The sequence below is a fragment of the Echinococcus granulosus genome (genome assembly GCF_000524195.1).
Source record: "Echinococcus granulosus chromosome Unknown EG_S00005, whole genome shotgun sequence".
Taxonomy (NCBI): domain Eukaryota; kingdom Metazoa; phylum Platyhelminthes; class Cestoda; order Cyclophyllidea; family Taeniidae; genus Echinococcus; species Echinococcus granulosus.
This window is the reverse complement of record NW_020170385.1, coordinates 139,602-160,204: the sequence shown is the minus strand read 5'-3', so window position 1 is coordinate 160,204 and position 20,603 is coordinate 139,602. Positions and strand designations below refer to the sequence as shown.

At 42.5% G+C, this 20,603-nt stretch overlaps 1 protein-coding gene across 1 annotated transcript in view; it reads left to right on the top strand. All coding sequences in view use genetic code 11, as the record gives it.

The window, feature by feature from the left end:
* The window catches only part of EGR_01285 (Myosin-VIIa), a gene marked incomplete at both ends in the record, with an annotated part of 29,517 nt that extends 9,581 nt beyond the window's left edge, over window positions 1–19,936 (top strand). The window contains 26 exons of the mRNA XM_024490534.1: window positions 318–560; window positions 917–1,474; window positions 1,806–1,892; window positions 2,260–2,602; window positions 2,762–3,111; window positions 3,186–3,413; window positions 3,857–4,015; window positions 4,338–4,591; window positions 4,800–4,972; window positions 5,056–5,545; window positions 5,884–6,189; window positions 6,383–6,535; window positions 6,612–6,717; window positions 7,179–7,389; window positions 7,789–7,886; window positions 7,968–8,074; window positions 8,290–8,356; window positions 9,821–9,895; window positions 10,637–10,818; window positions 13,233–13,358; window positions 13,389–13,602; window positions 14,409–14,462; window positions 17,365–17,739; window positions 17,809–18,046; window positions 18,961–19,242; window positions 19,365–19,936. Of these exons, the coding sequence (XP_024354858.1) occupies window positions 318–560; window positions 917–1,474; window positions 1,806–1,892; window positions 2,260–2,602; window positions 2,762–3,111; window positions 3,186–3,413; window positions 3,857–4,015; window positions 4,338–4,591; window positions 4,800–4,972; window positions 5,056–5,545; window positions 5,884–6,189; window positions 6,383–6,535; window positions 6,612–6,717; window positions 7,179–7,389; window positions 7,789–7,886; window positions 7,968–8,074; window positions 8,290–8,356; window positions 9,821–9,895; window positions 10,637–10,818; window positions 13,233–13,358; window positions 13,389–13,602; window positions 14,409–14,462; window positions 17,365–17,739; window positions 17,809–18,046; window positions 18,961–19,242; window positions 19,365–19,936 (6,051 nt within the window). The remainder of the gene's footprint in view (window positions 1–317; window positions 561–916; window positions 1,475–1,805; window positions 1,893–2,259; window positions 2,603–2,761; window positions 3,112–3,185; window positions 3,414–3,856; window positions 4,016–4,337; window positions 4,592–4,799; window positions 4,973–5,055; window positions 5,546–5,883; window positions 6,190–6,382; window positions 6,536–6,611; window positions 6,718–7,178; window positions 7,390–7,788; window positions 7,887–7,967; window positions 8,075–8,289; window positions 8,357–9,820; window positions 9,896–10,636; window positions 10,819–13,232; window positions 13,359–13,388; window positions 13,603–14,408; window positions 14,463–17,364; window positions 17,740–17,808; window positions 18,047–18,960; window positions 19,243–19,364) is intronic.
* Window positions 19,937–20,603: the final 667 nt, after the last annotated feature.

Below are 20,603 nucleotides of genomic sequence, written 5' to 3'. Positions count from 1 at the left end.
CAGTATAATTGTCATGCTCGATTTCCTGTTCGCTACAGAGCCCACTAAGTGCGCATGTACGTTAGGTGATGATTGAATGGCAGCGTCTTCACAGCAAAGTTCATGTGATTATGTACTGCTCACTTCCACGATCGCAGTTACTTGCTTATTTTAATACATGAAAATGATAAATTATTCCTGTTCACAAGTGCAATTGCTAGGCTGATTGACTGGCGGCTCATAGGTAGAGTACTGATGATTTGAATGCTGGAATCAGTTCATTGAAATCCAAAGCACTAATTTGTCAATCTTTTCATGTCATACCGTTGCCGTCCCAGGATGAGGAGACAAAGGTGTGCTTTTGCGAGGCGGAGCTGCCGGAGGACGTGGTGCTACAGAGCCCGCTGCACGCCAAATGGACGAACGCCCTGGTCCTTGAAAACGCCGTCGAGTTGGTTGGTCTGACTACTGCGGCCTCGGAGGAGTGCGGTACCCACCAGCTTTCCACGTCCTCCAACGCCGACCACCCCGTACCTACCAAATTGCCACACTCGGAAACCTGCGCCGACCTCTTCAGTTTCGTACGTTGTTAATATTCTCCTATCTTTTATCACGGGACTCATTTTTATGATTTGAGTAAATTCGTTAATAATAGCGTTTGATCTTACAATATTACATTTCTTTTTGTAGAAGTAAATCCACTCAGTCTTACGTTCCTTTCATTCGTCAAATTTTACAAATTTTAACCATTACTTTTGTAGTGCACTTTTTAAATTAGCGTCCCTATAGGGCTGAATAGTTGAATTTAATGCTCTGATTATCCCAACTGTCAAACGTTGCTTTATTAAACAGTACCCTGTCACGATATTGTAGACTTTAGTAACTTCTCAAGCTCGAACCCACACATAAGTTATTGTTCTGTTTGGTGTCATGGCAGGTTGACTCTCTCTTTGAAGAGGTGTTAAATTCTGCGAATCTCATGAATTGTGGTCATTCGAAGATAGCTGTCAGTCTGGACGATAGCGTTCAAGTGAAAGAGGGGTGTCATCTCGAATCGGCTGATTCAATCACCGTGCACGAGGCCTTTGAAGAACCAAAAGCAGGGAGGGTTGCGTCCCTGTCGCCTTCAGTGACAATGGCGTCGATGGTGGGTAGAGGAAGAGGAGAAGGTGGTGGCAGTTGTGGCAAGGTGGATTTGAGCAGCAGGCACTTCAAGATGCGCTGCCCTGCTTTCTTTCCCCTCTCCCATCATCCGGCGGACTCCTATGTTTCCAACCCGTCCGGACCCACTCTAACGGAGGCTGTCGAAGAAGCGGATGTTACCGGCAGACCCGTTGGCGTTGATGCCGTCCCTAATGATACTCATGCCGCGTGGGGCGAGTGCAGTTACCTCAAATTTGCCGCTGCCTACTTTCAGACCGGCGTTCTGCCCACCTTCTCTCCCGTGCCCCTCACTCGTCCTCTCCTGAAACACCGCAACCAACACGACATGGCCGTACGTCATAATGTCACGCTCTTTCCCTCTCTGAAGTTTATCGTACACAATGGTCCCCCCACTCCATGTTTAATGTTATCCTGTGATACGGTTTAAATGAAATTCGAAAGGGGTTTAATTCACCACTGGTGTTTCTTATGGGGATTTATGATCATCGTCGTTGATTTCATCATTTCCTATGATGCAAAAGAGTTAATAGTAACGCACAAGTAGATTGGTTATTTCTTAAAATTTCCTTCACCTACTCCATACATTAACTTTGAACTGACTTCGACGTATGATGTACAATGAAATTGTCGTGACCTAAGGTACTCTTTCCCCTTTGTTATAGCTAGCTCTGGAAATTTTCGGCAAAATTATGTCATTTATGAAGTCCAAGAATATGAATTATAACAGCAAATCGGAGGACTCTATTTTGGTATGTATTTCTCCCTTTAAATATCTTTGTACACTTCCTGTTCTGTTTCTCTCTCTGTTTGCGATCTGAATGTAAGTTACGCAAAAGGATACTTTACCTGAATTATCGTCCGCTTACTTATTCTTTGAATGGTAAACTAATGTAGGAATTGAATTCAACTTTAAAGATTGCTTAGGTTTCGTTGATTAAAATGAGGAATGGGATGTTGTCTTTTCAATGAGTCCATAGTGGCTTTTATTGAGGCCTCATATATCTCAACATTGAAACTAATTCGCACTTTTGAGGATCCAAAGTGTTTCGCTAAAGCACTTAAAGGGACAGTTGGTGTCAAAGTACCAGGCAGGTTGTGACTGTTGTTTCTGTGTAGACTGTGAATGGCAGTATATCTGGCCCCGCCGAGGAGTCGAGCACAAGCAGCGCGGCTCAGCATTCTATCTCAGTGTGTCCACGAGTGGTTATCTCCTCTATTAACGGGTCCAGATGCGACATCCCTCTCGCCGACTACCGCGATGACGTGTCGGGAAATGCCTGTTCAAACTACACTCCCACGGTTCGTATTTGTCACGACTGCCGGCCCGTACTCTCCGAACTCCACAAAGTCCGCTTTATCGTTGGCACAGGGGTCGATCATCCACAAATGCGCGACGAAATCTACTGCCAAATCCTGAAACAAATCACGAAAAATCCTTGTGTCTACAGTCGTAGCAGAGGTACCTCTTTTCACTTCTACTAGACGATATTTTTTAAGTGCCAGACTGCGGTTTGCAAACCGAGCTCAGTATGTATCCGTTTAGTTTTAAAGTTCGGTCCTCCCTTGTTCCACATTTTACCGTGCTCATACCTACGTGAATATATTTTTTCCTACTTAGGCTGGATCTTACTAATCCTGTGCGCCAGTTGTTTTCCCCCAACACTCTTTGATACCGCGCTGAGGACTTACTTGAAGTCCAGCACCTCGGATTACGCCAAGACGTGCCTCAAACGGCTAAACCGCATCAACCAGACGGGAGCGCGCTCGATGCCACCTAGTTACATGGAGTTGCGAGCTGAGCAAGAGAGAAAGAGTCTCGGAGTGAACGTCCTCTGCGCCAATAGTAATCGGGTGAGAGTAAAGGTTGATCCAACTATCACTGTGCAGGAGTTTAGTTCTATTGCTTTCAACGCGGCTTCTATTAAAGATACCTTCGGATTCGAGGTCTTCATTGACATCTTCGACAAGGTGGGTACCTCCTTCATTCATTTTTATTTTTTCACCCCATTCTAAATCAGGTTTTTTTTTGCTTATTTTTCAAGTTTGAGGCTCTGTCGATGGGTCCAAGGCATTTCTTTGATAATATATCTCTCTGCGAGAAATATACACGACGCAGGGGTCTAAATGAATTTGATATGCCTTGGTCCTTCGTGATACGCAAGACCATCTTCGCGCCGTGGCATGATGTGACCTTTGATTCCGTTGCAACATCGCTCATCTGTTTTCAGGTTATTCAACAATGCTTCAAAGAATCACATGATTCTCTCGAAGTAAGCAACGTATGAACCATTTAGTGTAGAGCTGACTTAATGGGACCAATTGGTTGATACCAATGATGTCCATATTACTTTAAATTAATTTACTCATTACTCACTGTCAATGAAAGGAGATGGGGTGAGTTCTCTCCTAAAAATGTAAATTAGCATACTCGAATTTCACAGTACGTTATGACCTGTTGTAACAATGGTTCTTTACCGTATTTTGGTCCGACCTATGAATTGTGCATATGAGTTTTGGGGACTTTTCCCTACAAATTAAGAGAGCTTTATTTGTCTGAACTGCTCTGCATGTCAAAGGCCTAGTAATAATACTTTGCAGAGAAGACTTTGATGATAATTGGCTTTTGTGCAAATTTATTCCACCTAAAGAATAATTGCTTTCATCCAACCTGATTAATTGTTTTGTAGAATTCTTTCGTATTTTTTATATTTAGGAGCATGAGTTGGCATACCTATTAGCGAACATATACCGACTTCTGGCTACAGACTCAAATGATCCGAGAACCTCCGATAAGTGTGGTCTCCAATCCTGGCTGAATCAGATCCTCAGTCCCGACTGTGACATCTCCTTTTGGCAGAAGGTTACAAGTACTGTGAGCCCCTCTTCATCTTATACGACTAATCTAATCTAACGCATCCTTCAAAGAGCAATAGTTTATTCTCACCGTGTCTTTGCCATTTAAAGCAGATACTTTACCATTCATACCTCTCTGCGCTTGTGCTCACCAAAGAAAAGGGCTCCTTCGGCGGCTTAAGTCTTTATCCCATATTTTGGTCCGATCACATAATTAGTCTTAATGGTTTTAGAATATGGTGTAATCAGCATCTCAATTTATTGGTCATTTAGGTGTTTACCTTTCCTTTTACGGTAGCGGAGCGCGAATTTACTGCATATTTTCCCCTTTTTGCTTGAAGGCGCTTTGTGAGCTAAACGAGAGATCTCCGGAGGCGTCCGCCACCGCAACGTGCGAGAATATCGTGACGTTTGCTAAGCTGCAGTGGCCTAGCATCTTCACTCGGGAGTTTGGTGTCATCTTTCTGCAGGGCAGATCTCGTGTGCAACGAGTCCTCCTGTGCATTGATTGCAACGGAGTTCAACTGCTAGGTGAAAAGCGCAATCTTATCAATTCCATTCCCTATGTGGAGATGCATTCAGTCACGGTTAACTCGTAAGCCAGAGTGCAAAGTCTTACTATATCTGTTTTTCCTTCTATATTTTAACTAGTCTATATGTTTCATTTACTCAAATTGGAATACTTTTGTATTTTGGCAAGATCTCTGGATAATTGCGCATTGAGATGTTAAAACATGGGTTATATTGTCGAAGTAACAGTCTTCAATGAATGGTAACTATATGCCGGAGTTTTGTTTGTATAGGATTAGTCAACAGTCAATGAAGGCGCTTTCAATAAAGACTGTATGGATGCAGGAGCATCGGTTCCTATCCGATCACTCTGCCGATTTGAAGGACCTCCTCAACTACATGCTTACCGGTCTTCGTCAGCGCTCGCGATACGCCATTGCAGTGAAAAAATCTACATTCAGTGATTGTGAGTTCTTTATGCATACAAATGCTGATTCAGAATCAACGAATTGTAATACAAAGTATACTTTTCCCATGTGATGTTTTAAGGTCGCGACAGCTCTTTGATTCATGTGAATGCGGGCGATTACATAATAATGCACCAATCAGGCTGGGAGTTGGATCAGAAGACTCCTGTTGTGGGCGTTCCTCTACCCTCCAAGTCGGCGCACTTTCAGTTGCAGAAGGAGAGTGACTCGATGATCTTCTGCTACGGTGAAAACCAACGCACCTGGGAGACGGGCCATGTGGCTATGACCAACGTCTACATCCTACCCACCGTCAATCCTCCCAAACCGGAGTTCATTGATACCTTTTCCCATTTGATCATTTCAAACGAAAACAGAGAGTGGCTCAACAAAGTCGAGAGTATCAACTCCCAACGCTCGCGCCTGCCTATTGCACGTCTGCACAAGAGGTCCTCCAGTCACAATGATCTATTCCTTAAACATGACAAATACTCTAAGGCTGCTGATTACTTTCTAGAAAATTATTCGCATCGACCGGCCTCGCAAAACTCCGATATGGAGCTCTCGACAAGGTCTTCGTATGCTTATGCTTGCATATGCAACCTTATTCATTATGCATCACACCACTCCTCTTTAATTGAATTAGCATGGACAGGATCACAGCATGTTATGTGGATGTTTGTTAGAACTGTGATGGAGGTGTTGTCAATGTCATGAAAATTTTTTTGACTCTAAGGTGACGTCTTTATCTAAAATTGCGGTTTTTGCTAGTAGAAACACTAATTACTCACCTTCAGTATATTAATGAAGTAATTGGTTGCGTTAATGGTTTAATGAAGATTCCCATGGCCATTTTGTCTCATTTTTCATTGGCTTGAATAACAACATTATCCTTCTTTTGCATCTCAAGAATTTCATCTGTTAACTCGACGGACTCACTAGAGCTGACGACGCTCAAGTACACTCGACTTCCCCTTCGAAGGCCCTTCTTACGAGAATTTGCAAATGCTGATCGGAAGGTATACGACGCGGCTCTGCTCTCGTTCTGTCTCATTCAGACCTACATGGGAGACTGTGACAAGATACCAGTACAGCTTAGAAACATGCCTGTAGTTTTCCTCACCGACCTTCTCTTCGGCTCGGCTCTCGACTATCCTCCACTTCGTGATGAGATCTTTATCCAGATTATGAATCAGCTCACTGACAATCCTAAACGGTATGCTTCTGCATCCGAACATTTATTGTTCACTTGGCAGCTAGGCAAATGGTTTTGATTTCATGTATTGGATATGCTAAAACAAGTTTTACTTGGCGGTGTTCTTGCTCGAAATTTCTACCTTAGTTAAAATACAGTTTGGAATTTTGATGTATGCTCAACTAACGGCATCGCATGCCTCTCATCCACACAGAACAAGTGAAAGCAGAGGGTTGGAGTTGATGTGGTTGGCGACAGGCATAATGGTGCCCTCGGATCGTGTTATGGACAAATTGGTCCGTTTCCTACTCCGTTCACCACACCAGTTGGCATCACAGTGTTACACCAGACTACATCAAACGTTAAGGTACCATACTTTTTAACTGGTAATGCGTATGCATTTATGTTTTGTCATGGTGCATGGTGACTCGCATCCCTTTTAGTCGCGGAATACGAAAGAAGCCCCCGCATGCCCTTGAAATTGCAGCTATACGAGGAAAGAAGGACAAAATTTATCAAAAGATCATTCTTCCAAATGATACTTCCATGGTATGTTAGTGTATGAGGACAGCTTTACTTTACTTTTGGCTCTTAATTCAAAACAGCACTTCGAGTCGTCAGTAGAATGAACCTTTCAAAAGCTACATTCTTTGAAAATGTCTTCGGTGCGCTAATACTCAAGTGTTAGTAGGAAAGCCCATTCGGCAACACACTTTAATAAATGTGGTATTTTTGTCCAGAATGTTCTGGCTGCTTTCGACACTTGATAAATGGGTTTTGTTATTTCCTACCAATTGATGACGACCCCGTTGTGATGCATTTAAGCCCATTGGAAAGCATTTGTTTACTTTGGGAAAGTAAACACACATTTTTAATTTCACTGAAATTCAACTACTCGCGCACGATTATCTTTGTTTTATGCAAGCGAATTTTTTACTATCTCATTATTAATTTCTTGTCAACTGAGTTTTGGAGCCTTTGATGACTAACGGACAATTCCCTCATGGTAGATGACAACGCTGGACTCGACGACCAGAGCCATGGACGTGATCCAGAACGTGGTGCGGGAACTTAACCTTAATTCTGAGGATCAATTCGCCCTCTACCTGGAGGTGGAGGATGAAATGCGTTGCATCAAATCCGACGAGTTTCTTCTTGACGTCCTCCGCTTAACTATGCCTGAGATCCAATCGCAGCTTTCCCAGAAACGCACCGTTACTTGTAGGTCCCTCAAATCGGCTTAAATTATGCGGATTTCAGTGCATTTGGTTTCCCATACATAACATTATTAGCGTAGCCTCTCAAACACCTTTCGCTTTGAATTCATCGACTTGAAAGCTGCTGAAATACATTAAAATCTCTTGCCGATTGAAAACCTCTTTTTTTCGATAAAGCCTCGAATGAGTGACTCAGCTAAATCCCACCACTAATCATAAAATAAGCAAACTGACAAAGCAATTATCAAAAGTGACTGGAAAATCGTTGGTGATATTCGTTTTTTATTTTGCCTCATGTAATCATGACATCAGTCGCTCTCGCAGTTTGTGATTTTGATGGATGTCTCATAGCTATCCTCTACTGATATCCCTAGTTAGTAGTAATAAATGTTTCATTGCATAGCTTCTCCTCCGAGTCCACTGTACTTCATGCGGAAACTTTGGCTGAATGTCGTTCCTGGGAAGTATGTTATCGAGGACAGACTGATAAATTTTCCCCAGGTACGTCTCTATTAAGCTGAGTGGTCTTCTTCCCTTTATCCCATGGCGAAAGATCTGTTTCTTCACTTTTCATCCCTATAGGCAATGAAGAACTTTCTTCATGGTTACTACAAGTGTTCCCTAGAGCAGACTCTCGAACTAGGCACTCTTATATTCATTTGGCAAACAGAAGGATCATCTGGATCCCAGTGAGTTCTTTCCTCTTTTGAGAATATAGGTGCGATATGTGGACATTCCTTGGAATGATCCATTTAGTGGTTTACTGCTTTTCGCTGTTTTAGGTAGTTTTTGTTTGTTCTCGTTGATGTGAATTTGGGAATCCTTTGTAAACTACTCAACTTTGTTATTTTGCTGAAATTAATCCATTTGAGTGCTAATAATGGAATCCGTTCCCGTTTCTTAGAACCTCCCTCGATCAAATCCTCCCAAAGAATGTACTCTCCTGTGTCACCGACCTTCAGTGGATTTCGGTACACCACTTGCCGGTTTGAAAAACTTTGAACTTGATAGTAAAGCAGTAAATATGATTTTGTAGCATTAAGTTTTCATGGATACATTTTATTAATCTCCTCACTGGATGAGATTTTGCGGATCTGGGGAGTACTTTTTGAAATATCTGAATAATTATCACTTCCCCAATTGCCATCTATGTGGATTTCACAATCATCAGCTGACCGCCCCGGTGTTGTTCAGCTCCGTGTGGTTCGATGGAGTGAAGGTGTTTTTTTTTGCAGTATTGCTTTAAGTATTTACGTGAAAGGGGCATAATAAGTCCCGATCCTTACCGCCAGTGATGCAAAAAATTACCTCTCAAACCTTAATGGCTTGAGTTGTTACTCTAAGTTAATTTATTTCAAGTTTTATTTTATAACCACCTGACACATTATCCAGAACATTCATTCTTAACCACTGAGCTTGACTAAACCTACCTACGCATTTTCCATTTTCATATCTAAATACGATGGGAATTTCTAAATTGCTGACATTTTAGTCAGGAAAGCGAGCATCACGTAACCAGTTTTGTCCATTAAGCAAACATCGAAATTTCGTGTAAGACGGTTAGCAACGCCACTTTTGTCCTCTTTTTGACCCTTATTTCATTTATATTTTTTTTTGTCTTTCATCGAAAACGAGTGAATATCTGCCTAGTCCCTAAGCTGGTTTAATTTTTCAACGAATGGACTTATTCCCTGTAGAAAATTACTTCGATGATCGGCGCTAGTCATCGACTCGGCCCAAAAGACATACCGCTCAGCTTCCTGACCAGCCTTATGAAAGTCCCGACTTTTGGCTCCTCTTTTTTTCATGTCCAGGTGGGTGGTCACTCTGTACCACACTTGTACATACCTCTCTTTTGCAATCCATCGCATTGATGGTTCGTGCCTTGTTGAATGATAGAGGGGGTGAATACGATGAGCCACCGGTGCCATTCCGCACGCCTTTTCACCATCTCAGAAAGTTGTTTCGGTCTACGTGTTTTTTACTTTGAAGTACATTTTGATTACATCTCGTCAGCATTTGATTCCTCATCCCTTACTGTTGTCTACCTTTGAACTGAAGTATATGCGTATCATGATTGCCTACAGATCGCTGCTATTGGTGACAAATTTCTATGTTTTGGAACTTTTCGAAGTTTAGATTGAATAAACCTATCTTTTGCTCATTAAATTAATAGTAGGACTTGAAAGTAAAACATGCGTCTTGTACAATTACCTTTCTAAATTAGATTATGCAGACCGAGTTATCACCTTTCCTTACCAATATTTAGCGTAGGTACACTCCTTTAGCGTAAATATCACATTATTTTTTGTTAAGGGACTCATTCTTCGCACCTAATTCTAGCCAAAATGTGTGTTTCGGGAAACAACTGGACTAGGAAAACCCAATTTTTTCTAAAAGCGTTATATTCTTGCGAAACTTATTGCACACCCTAGGTCTGTGGTTCGACTGCTGAATGGCTTCTGGTTGTCAACGCTTCCACCATATCCCTTGTTGATGAAAAGAACGAGGTGAGTGCCTTGAACTGTAGTGTACGTAGGCTCTATTCGGCTGGAAATGGTGCACGTGGTTGTTGAGTCCTATGGAACAAGGCGGTTGTAGTAGTAGTGGCAGTAATGAAGTGGCTGTTGTGTGGACGGCGGAGGCCAAGTGAGTAGGAGGAGTGCAAGGGAGGAAAACATAGACTGCGGCGATGTCGGATCGCCCCATGGCGCAGTCATTTATGGCCTTCGGGTGTTAATCAAAAGGTTAGTGGCTCTAACCCACCTAGGGTCTAATAGGTCCTTTGCAGGATAAGTGCCTCCTATGTACAAAGGTGGAAAGGAGTGGTGTGACGCGCATTTAGTGCATCATCAGTATTACGGAGGGAAACGTTTAGCAGACGGCCCGTACAAGAATTGCTGGCCGAAAGGGTAAGGTGGTAGTCGACGGTGAGGTGATGTGTCATCAGTATCATGGCGTAGCGGTCAGAAAGGGTGTAGGTTCGAGTCTTACCACTGGTAAGTGGTCTATTGCCATTGCAAGAGGTGGCGACCAGCAGGCTGCACCACTACCCCGTACCTTGGCTGTGCCGCCTTAATGTTCTTTGAGCAGAACATTTTGATCGCAAGACCTCCTCTTACACAACACTCTCGGAGGCCGAGTGTGGCTAAAGCAACATCATTGGGTTTGTTAGGTTTAGGGATATAAAGGAGACGTGCCTATTCCTTTTCGGGTTAATTTCATATAATCATTTTCGGCTTCTGTTTTAGCTTGAGGCATGGTGTTACAGTGTAAATCGTATAGCCGAATTCTGGCAGGATAATCAAACGATAAACTATCAGTTGCGCAAGGCCAACTCGGTGAATAGACTGGTTGGTTCAGAGACGACCGCCTATAACGTCTGCGATCTCGTCAACTGCTACATCCGACACAACAAACTGCAAGCGATGAAGTAGAACACCAGAAGGCCTCTTCCCGCGTGCGCTCCAACTCGCTCATGTGATACACATTTCTCCCCTTGTTTACCTCAAACGCATTTATTTGGTCTTCGTTGGACTGATCACCGAACTCAGGGTGTTTTGCATTTATTTGAATCTTTGTTAATCTCTTCATTTATAGCTGATTACTTTGCCGTCTATGCGTCTTCTTGAGGTCGTATCTTTTCCAAATTTTCCTTTTAGTAGTACTCGAAAATTGGATCTTTTGTTATTCCTTTACCAATCAGCTGTTAAGAAATAGAGGATTTCCGTTCCCCTTCTCCGGTTTATTCCTTGAGGTCTTCTGAAGGTTAGGTGAATCTCCTTTTATCGTGAATTTACAATCGCAGAATTTGTCTGAGAATAAGAGTAAAAAGTTTCAAAAAGAATCAGAGTATTTTTAACCGGCGGTAATTAGAACCGCTAATACATGAAATTGTCACAGTATTTGATAATTTTGATCATTATTTGCTTGATCAGCCATTAAAAAAGAGCAAAAAACTACTTCGTTTCGTCATTTCTTTCGGTAAAATGGATGTCTTGTAATTCGGAGATATTTGTTAGTTCTTTTTTGAGGAGTGATTGTTTGTGAACTTGTTCCGTTCCTTTTTAGAGAATGTCATCATTTACTGCCTCCGTTGATCCATAGTCTCATTGAACACGGACAAGATTGACACTGCGGTGCAAAAAAGGAAGGGAGCGTGGGGGTCCAGTTATCCCAACGACCCTAAAAGGCGTATCAGATTGATGTCAGATGCATTCAAAGCATGAATAAAATGCGTATAGCTCTATTGTCAGACTTTGAGAAATCCTAAACTATTATTCCACTGCATAGCCTCCGTCTTATTTGGATACCTGTCTCAGGCACTGTGATTGCTTCTTGTTAATTAGAAATAACTACAAATGAGAAGGGAACATCCGGCTATAATTACCCATAATCTCGAGAGAACTTTCCACCAACGCTAGCTCAGTGTTTGATAGATTTCACTGTTTCAGTACAAAATTAAAGCCAATATTATTGTGCCACAGATAGTTCGCTTTGATGCATTGGTCACCTCTCCGTTACCACATTTTGGAGAACTCGTTGTGCATTGTGCAATCGTTTGGCGGTGTTTTCCCCTTTCAACTACAGCATTTATGAGTTTACCCAGAGGTCATTTGGGTGTCAAAATTGTACCACAACCCACAAAAGCCTGTGATGCGAAAGCAGTCCTTTTTCACACACAAATAAAAAGGAGTTTATCATAGACCGTGCCTCAAGTCAGTTAGAGTACTTGATTCAATTAATTAAAATTTTGTTCTCACAGCTCTCCATTAGCATAAGTCTGGAATATTAAATTTATCCTCGAGATTTGGTGTAAATCCTTTCTATTGATTGAGACCTTTTTCGAAAATCTCAGTTATTTGACCAAATTGAGCAATGAATGACATTCTGGTTGGTGGAGACCGCTTGACGTCTTAGACACCGGACTTTTAAGGGGTGCGTGGGCTCACTCCTGAATAGGAGAGCGGCCTCTCCATCAGGCACATGCTTGGTCAATGTCGCCAACACCCCCGTCTCTTCGGTCTCCTCCCGTCTACCCTACGTCACTTTGTGCTTTCGCCCCCCCCCCCCCACCCTTTCTTGTTGTCACCCTAGCGACAAACGGCACGTGCAAGCCCTCTTCCATTTACCCCCTCCCCTCTATGCACCCGACTTCCCCCTATTATCCATCTTACAGATTCTCCATCAGAGATGTAAACTGTGAACTCCTCAATTTTGGTAAAAAATCTGAGCCACTGTAGTCGTCTACCAGTATGAGTGGTTGCGGCTTGCAAGAGGTACACTGTCATCTAACAACTTACTAGTACCAATTTTGCTTAATTTATTGCCCCCCTAAGTTTCTCCTCTTTGCTGATCTTTAATTTGCTAGTCTGAGCCTTGTAAATTGTGGGAATCGTTTAATTCATGCTATTCATACAACGTAGACGTATTGTAAAAGTAGACACAAGGCCCTTCCAATTACTAGGCCATGAATTCAAATACACGGTTCTGTATCGTTCTGAATTGTCCACTCTGATGCTGCTTTTAAATTCAACTTTCCTACTATCTGCATCAAAGTTGAGAATGACTGCAATATATTTTCAAAGTGGACGAATAGCACCACCTTGTAACTCAGCTACAAAGGAGAGGGTGTTTGAATTTCACGACATTTAAATAATTTGAATAGGTCAATATTTGAATGTTGTCAAAGTAGCAAAGGTTTGAAAGATTTTTTTGGACGCATTTCGAGTGGCTGTTATCGTCGTGCACTTTTCATCACAATTTTTACCGCTTTGAAAATTAACAAACTGCCAGCATTTACCGATCCCTCATCGATCGGCACTTTTTATACCGCAACGGTAATAGTGGTCCTCTGAATCATAAAAAGTGCTCTACCCTCAAGGTCGTTAAGATTCCCTATCAAGTTGCGGATAATGCAACTCTGGCCCTAGTCTCATGGTGGAGGATAGTGGCGGGAACTGCAGAAAGAAGGTGTGCAGTTCCCCCTCCCCTTCCTTCAAGCTACCAATTTTCCTACGGAGTCGGATTGAGGAACAGGTACATCGATAAAAAGCAGTATGCGGTGTGCAATCAGTCAACGGGGCAAACTGGTCTCTGCCAAGCGACATCCTTCTCCTCCTCCGCCAACTCGGATTCTCAAATTAATTTGCATCCTCGCTTTTTGAATTATGTCGCTCAGGCTAGAATGGGTATCCTAGGGGCGTGGGAACCTGAAGTCTTCGTGGTGTTAAGTTCCGCTACATCCCTCTCGTTCATATTATCCACGCCTGCTTAGAACATGTTTTTAACTTTCACATTACAATAGCATATCATAAATGTTCCTTGGGAGGCTTTATTTATGGCTCGGGCTCCCTTATCAAGAAAGTCGTAATCCTGTTGACCCTAAACAAATACATGGTTGGAAATATTATGCATACACCTTACCATTATTCATTTTCTTCTCAATATTCTGTCCACTAATTTTCAGGAAACATGGGAATCGTAGACCTTAACTTCGCTATTGCTCATAAGGGCCTTAATGACTGATGTGAAGATGATATTTGGTGGCGTCGAATCGTTTGAATATCACCAGTAGGGGCTTAGATCAGTTTGACGCCTACTAATTGGGCTTACTAATGGTTAGAAGTGAAGTACAAGCTATCGAGAGATTTTCCGCTTTGATCCTTTCATGGCTTTGAGGAGATCTCACAGACTTCGATCTGCACTTCATTTAATGAGGAGGCAACTCAGCTGACATTTTATGATTGTTTCATACAGCTATAATGGAGAGCTTTTTCAAAGTTTGGTCATCCTCGTGCAAGGACTTACAGGTAGCTACATCATCTGGTGTTCCCATGGTCTAGATTTTTAGCACTGACAACAAAGACGAGCTGGTTGTCCCAGCAACAAGGTCTGTTCGTGATAAAGTTTCCATCCCATCTTCTTTTCGCTCTCCCTACTTGGGTGTGCTCAAAAGTGGAGCTTTTGTGCATCCTTGCAATCGCAGATACATTTACCTGACTTTTTAAAATTTCACAGCAGGAAGTTCTTCAACAAGGTGACCCTTCAATGGATGACACTAAGGAAAAAATTCAGGTACGAGTTCCTACTCTGACATTGATTTAGGCATATAATTTACATTCCTCTGGCAATCTAGAAGCTAGTTAGTCCACTCCATTTTCGTCTTTAAGATTCAGCGCTCAGAATTGATGATGGTAGTAGTAGGAACCCTTTCCTTATGTTGACTTGAGTACAGCAAATTTTCGACTCAACCTTCCTAAAAGTACTCTGAAAGGTACTGTCCACATTTACCAGATTGGTACGTTTTGCATTAAATTCGTGGGAAATCTCAATATACCTCCAATAGCATGATACTTTCACGATAAATAATGTATAAAGCAGTGTTTTAGAGCACTTTCACACACAGATCCTCTCCTTCCAACTTTTAAAATTAAAACAACTTTAACGGTGTCTTGAAGTCCTGGTATCACAACACCACAGTGCGATTTTATTTACTGAACAGCTATCACCACCCTTATCTGGCTAATAATGATGATAACTTTCCTGGCCCTCATAAACATTTGCATTATACTGATTGCTACAAAGATGCTTCGGTTAAATTACAAATTCGACTGTGCATTTCTGCCAATCGAATTTGAAGTGGTTTGCACGTGGCATTCAATTCATTACATTTTTACGTAATAACCCAAGTCTAGTAATGCAGATAGAGCAAGAACAAGGCTGAATGATGCTTAAAGATGGTAGTCACAAATATTACTAAAGTTAGCGGAGCGTTGTGCTTTAAAGGAATTCTTTCATTCTAAAATTAGTGTCAAAATTGTCGAACAATTAAAAGAATATATCTAGCCTGAATAAACAAATTCTGGTGATTTTAAACCTATCAGCTATCAGAAGACAGTTGGTTATGGTGGTTCTACAAAATTTCTTCGAACAGCATCATGTTGCAAGATTACATTCTCGTTTCTTCAGAAGGCTTATGCTCAGCTTCTTACTCTGGTGTGAGTGGATGCCTAGCACGATGGGCTGTGACCATAGAAATTGGGGCCTGGCTGTACGGCACAGACGAAGACCACTGGCAATCGTAACACTTATTTATCTATTGAAACTCGGGCACGTAGATAACTGCTTGAAACTTTGAAATAAGTCAACTGCAGACATTTGTTTAATTTAGGTCAATCTTATCATCTGGCTGAAATGGGATTCACCAAATTAATACGATTATTTAAGTGCAGCATGTACATGCACATACATGTCGTCCCCATGACTGAGATAACTCCTTGGCCACATTCTAGTTTTACCACGCTCGAGTTAGAGCCTGCATGGTCCCTTAGCCAAGCCACTTCGAGAAGACCCGTCTGAGATGTATTTATTTGTTCAGCTAAGATCCATACACTTGTGAGTGTGAGATTATTTTTCATTGCTGGCCTAGCAACACCCTTGCTTCCTCCCCATTTTCCCCCCAATCACCATTATTTTGCGAATCGCTTCAGTTAGTCGGACACGTGTCGCCCGCTGCAGCACATGCACATCCTGAGGGGGCAGTGTTGGGAGTTTGACTCCACTCAATTAGCCCCCAAGAGACGCAATGGCAGGCAGAGGAGAGGGTGAGAGGATCGTGCACCGGAGCACACGCACGGGCAATCAAAAGGCTCCCCGCATTCACCCAATTGGAAGCTCAGGAAGCGTGCGCATGCTTCGTCTTAGCGACCAATCCTCTTCTATAAATTAATAATTTTTTGAGACATGGGCTAATGATAATTAATTTAATTCTATGAGAGCCAGAAATCAACGCAAAGCAAATTTTTTTCTTAATTTCCATTTGTTTAATGTGCCAGAAGTACATTAGCCCATCGTATTCGCTATTTTGGAGAAAATTCGATAACTGTAACGCAAATTTATAGCCTCTTAGGAACAAAGGTAAGCAGCTCATCAATCTTACTCGGAAGAAGAAGTATTATGGTAATTTTGATGTTTCTTTGTTCATCACGGACAAGCTTGATGGCAGATTTGCCTTAGGTAATAGCTAATCTTTTAACAAAGATGTCTGAAATATTCAGAAACTCTTCTAATGTTAAACCCCAAAACCTGAAATATGTCTTGCTTTAACTTACCATGCCCAGTATATCAGTGTCTCTTACACTTTGTTGTTAGTATTTTGAAGAAACCTTTTTCGAAATTGCAGTAGTTTGAACTCAGGAAACAGTAAGACTGCTTCTGCGGAAGCTAAAAGTAGAATATTTGCCAGGAAATTGATTAGCTTTACCGCGTAAAATAACCAACTTCAATGTATAAATATTAGAGCTGGGTAGGGTGTCCAAAGTTTTGCGATTTCCTGTTTCAAAATGATATTCTTTACCAGTAGGAAATACCTACGTTTCATGAATGACTACACCAAGCATCAAACATTTTGTTTAAATCGTTTTGATTATCTACCCCCGAAATTATGGGGATCGTAAATAGAAGTGGCGGCTTTGGAAGTGTTTGAAACGATCTGTGGATCTATAGGGAAATAGGTAACGACGAGCCTCATTTCATGCCATTAACCATTTCCCATCATAAGGTCAATCTATGGTGACCAGTACAAATTTAAATGGCAATATTCTACGATCTCGATTAATTTTTATGCATTTTAGTTTATTTTAAAAGTGATGAAAGCACTCCAAGTTTATTAATATTAAGGAGATTTCAAGGATTAGTTGACTGGTAATGTTCCAAAAATAACCTAAAAATTACTCCATCAGTCGAGTGCATTCCATGAGATGAACACAGCCACACTCATGCTTGGTAGAATGAGTATTAGTGGAACTCATCAACCTAAACCCCAACGCATTATCAATTACAAACACTTTATCCAAATACCTGAATATCATTGGTCCGCAATGATGATCTTCGCACAAAAAAATGATTGGCTAAGATGAGCCAATCACACGAAGGTCAATGAGTATGTATATCCATAAACTGTATTCGTAAACGTGAGGAGCACGATCTGTCAGCTGGACCGTTGGGCGCGCCACATGCAATGTATTTCGACAATGGCTTTGTGGAGTCTCAGTTACCGGCGCACATCACCCCGCACCCCACTTATGAGGGTGACTACGTCCATCAGCAATGCCCCAGTTCTATTTTTTGTTCCGATTTTGTTCAACGTGATCAACAACAGTCGAGACATCCACAACCGCATCAGCACTCTCAAGTAGCTCCTAGTGGTTCTGCCTGTCTCCGACAAAGAAGACGTTCATTGCAAGTCTACGAGGAAAATCAGGTAGTTGCAGCCCATTGGAGCCTTCAAGAACTTCCAACCTCAACTTCTGGGCGTGCTAGTTGGGATATCAATGACAGGCAGCTTCCGAAGGTTTGTTTCTATGCCCCACTGTGGTTTGGTTTCTACAGTCGATTGAACTACGGAATTTGTGTTTTCCAGACGCCACAAATCGATGATTTTGACTCATGGCCAGATGGTTACTGCCAATTTGTTTACCTGAAGACGGGCTCTGATTTAGTCAAACGGCATTCAAGTGGTTGGGCAATGCGGAATACGAATAATCACAATAAACACATCCTGAAAAAGAGCTGCCTCGGTGTCTTATTGTGCGATTCGCCCAATTGCGGCGTTACCCTCCGTCCGGCTATTTGTGACAAAGCCAGGAAAGGTCAAGAAGGTAGCTATCATTTAATCGGTTTATTTACAATTTGCTTTGCATAGTTTGAAATTCCTTATGATTTATGCAGGTGAATATTTAATTCAGTTACGAATCAAGATATCGTTAACTTGGCATTTACGATCTGAAGTCAAAGTAACCATACCAACCGCTAATGCTGTGAACCTCCCGTATATTTCGTTTCTCGTTTCCACTAGTTGGTGTGGTTATGCACTTAGGAAGCTTTTTTCGTAGTATTGATTACTAGGAGCAAAAAGGCATTTTAGAAATCCCAAGAAGTTGGAGCGATACTACGTCTGTACCTGTGTGCTCTCATGTCAGATGGGGAGGCTGGACGGAACTGGACTTTTGACTGTCTCAGTCTCTTCCACTGGATGTCTTGTTTGTAGCAGGTTCAAACGTGAGCAGAGGTTTCTTGAATTTGGATTTTCGCTGGGTTTGCAGAATCATGAAGTAAGGCGGGCGTCATCCAGCTCTAGTCGTTTATCGATCGCTGCTCTGCAACCATCACTGTAGGTCGGCGTGAGTTAACGAGCAGGACACACCGAGGCGTGACATGACCGCGCAGACAGGTGCGACGTTAGTTCAGGTTCCCCCGATCATTGGCAGAACGTCACAACCTCGCAACAGATGTCACGCCTGAAAACGTGACTTTATTCAACTTACGGTAGCCCATTTAAGACCCATGAGTCATACGTCCTCTTGATCAGTTTTAAGGCATATTTCCTAGCTTTATGTTGGGAAAGTTAATAATAGGCAATGTTGGATGAAAAAGTGAGGGTAAATAAGTCCCACGAATTAATAAAATCGTGTGTGGGAAGCCCATCGATTCAGTTTTGGAGGCAATCGTTCGAAGTAGTTATTAGATAGTGATTTGTGCCGTGGACTACTAGCGTTTGAAGCTTCTATCCCAGGCAGACAATGCGTACGGAAAGGTTGTCCAGGTCGAATCTATCTCCATCCGTGCCGTGGCAATGGAGGTTATCCCGTGACTCATTTTTGGCGCGAAGTCGGTGATCTTGTGTTCTTCCAGGCTAAAGGCGCTCATGGTCATTTGCGTCCCAATGCCAAGGCCATTCGTAGCAAACCCAATCGCTCGAAACTCACAAATTCTTCCACCACCGCCTCTCGCCAACTCTCCGAGCGCGCTGAAACTACCATCCATTCAGCAGAGATGTGCTTTCCCCCTCACGTTGGTAGGGTATTGCGCTGCCTATTCTTCCGTTTGTACATTGTGAATGACTGAAATATAATAGCTTCCGTATTCTGTGCATAGGCTGTACCTTAAATTTTACAATTTAGAGTGTTTTCTTAATAGATCCATGCTTTGGAGCCTATCTGCCATCACGTATGACGGAGAGAAATGTAGCCGCGTCAAATGCACCCTCTTGTGACCCATTTGCAGTGGGCATTGGAGGTGGTGGTAGCGGTTTTGATCGCACCAGTTTGTACAGTCCCCTGCCCTCTCAAATAGTACCATCGGTGACACCAACCTTGCTTCGGTGCCCCACTGTGTGTTCCCAGCAATACCAAGGTAACTCAACAAAGATGGACTCCTGTGGGATGGGTCCGAGTAATGGCTCCTGGTCCGACCTTTCCTTATACCCACCATCCTCCAACGAGGAGGTTAGCGACTTCCCCCCGTGGACGTACCGCACTCCCGGACGCACCTCCGAGTTGTGTTCTGATACTAACCCTCTCCAACGCTGTCGCCATCAACACCGCCATTCGCGTTCTCTGAAAGCGTCAAGTTCGCCTCTGGGAATGCACAATGGCCATGGGTACTCCTCTACTATCAATCCTTTCTTCTGTTCCCTCTATGATAACTCCGCTCTTCAATCATCTGGCGAATCCAGTCACTGTAGCTCAAATCGACGAATCTCACGATGACTTTCGTTAAAATATATCTGTAAATATAAAAGTTGTTTTTATGCGTTCCTATTCTGCAAATTGTGAACGCCTTGGTAGTTACTATTCGCGGCCACGAATCAAAAGTGGGGGAAACGCACCATTCGAACTTGGTGATCATTGCAAAAATCATGAAAAGACATTTAAGTCGGTTAGTTTATGGCAATGAAAAATGAGGCGATTGGCTACCGGGATAGTGACCTAGGAATGGGGTCTTGGAAGTGGTACCAGTCCAGTTTTAATATCCGTTACATTTACCGCTCACTCCAGTCAGCTCCGAGCATCGTGCTTTTTTGAGTGATGGAAGCATTGAAGAACATGGCTAGACTGTAGAGGTAGATGCTAGGATCCAAGGTAGGGTGGAGGCTTAAGCCCGCCGGTATCGTGAATACTAAAGCGATGATAGCAAGATCGGGATGACCACGGGATCTGTCAAATAAGATGAAGAGTGATTCACTTGAGCTGTGCATGGATAGAACATTGTTCTCACAAGAACAATCAGTGCCACAACTCAGGTCTTGTCATTTCGGTCTGCTCACGGTGGGAGTTGAAAATTGTCGGATAAAATAAGAGGCCTTGGCGTACACTCCTCACACGCCCCACCAGATCCGTAATTTGTTTGTGCAAGTAAGTTGGGTGGCCATAGATG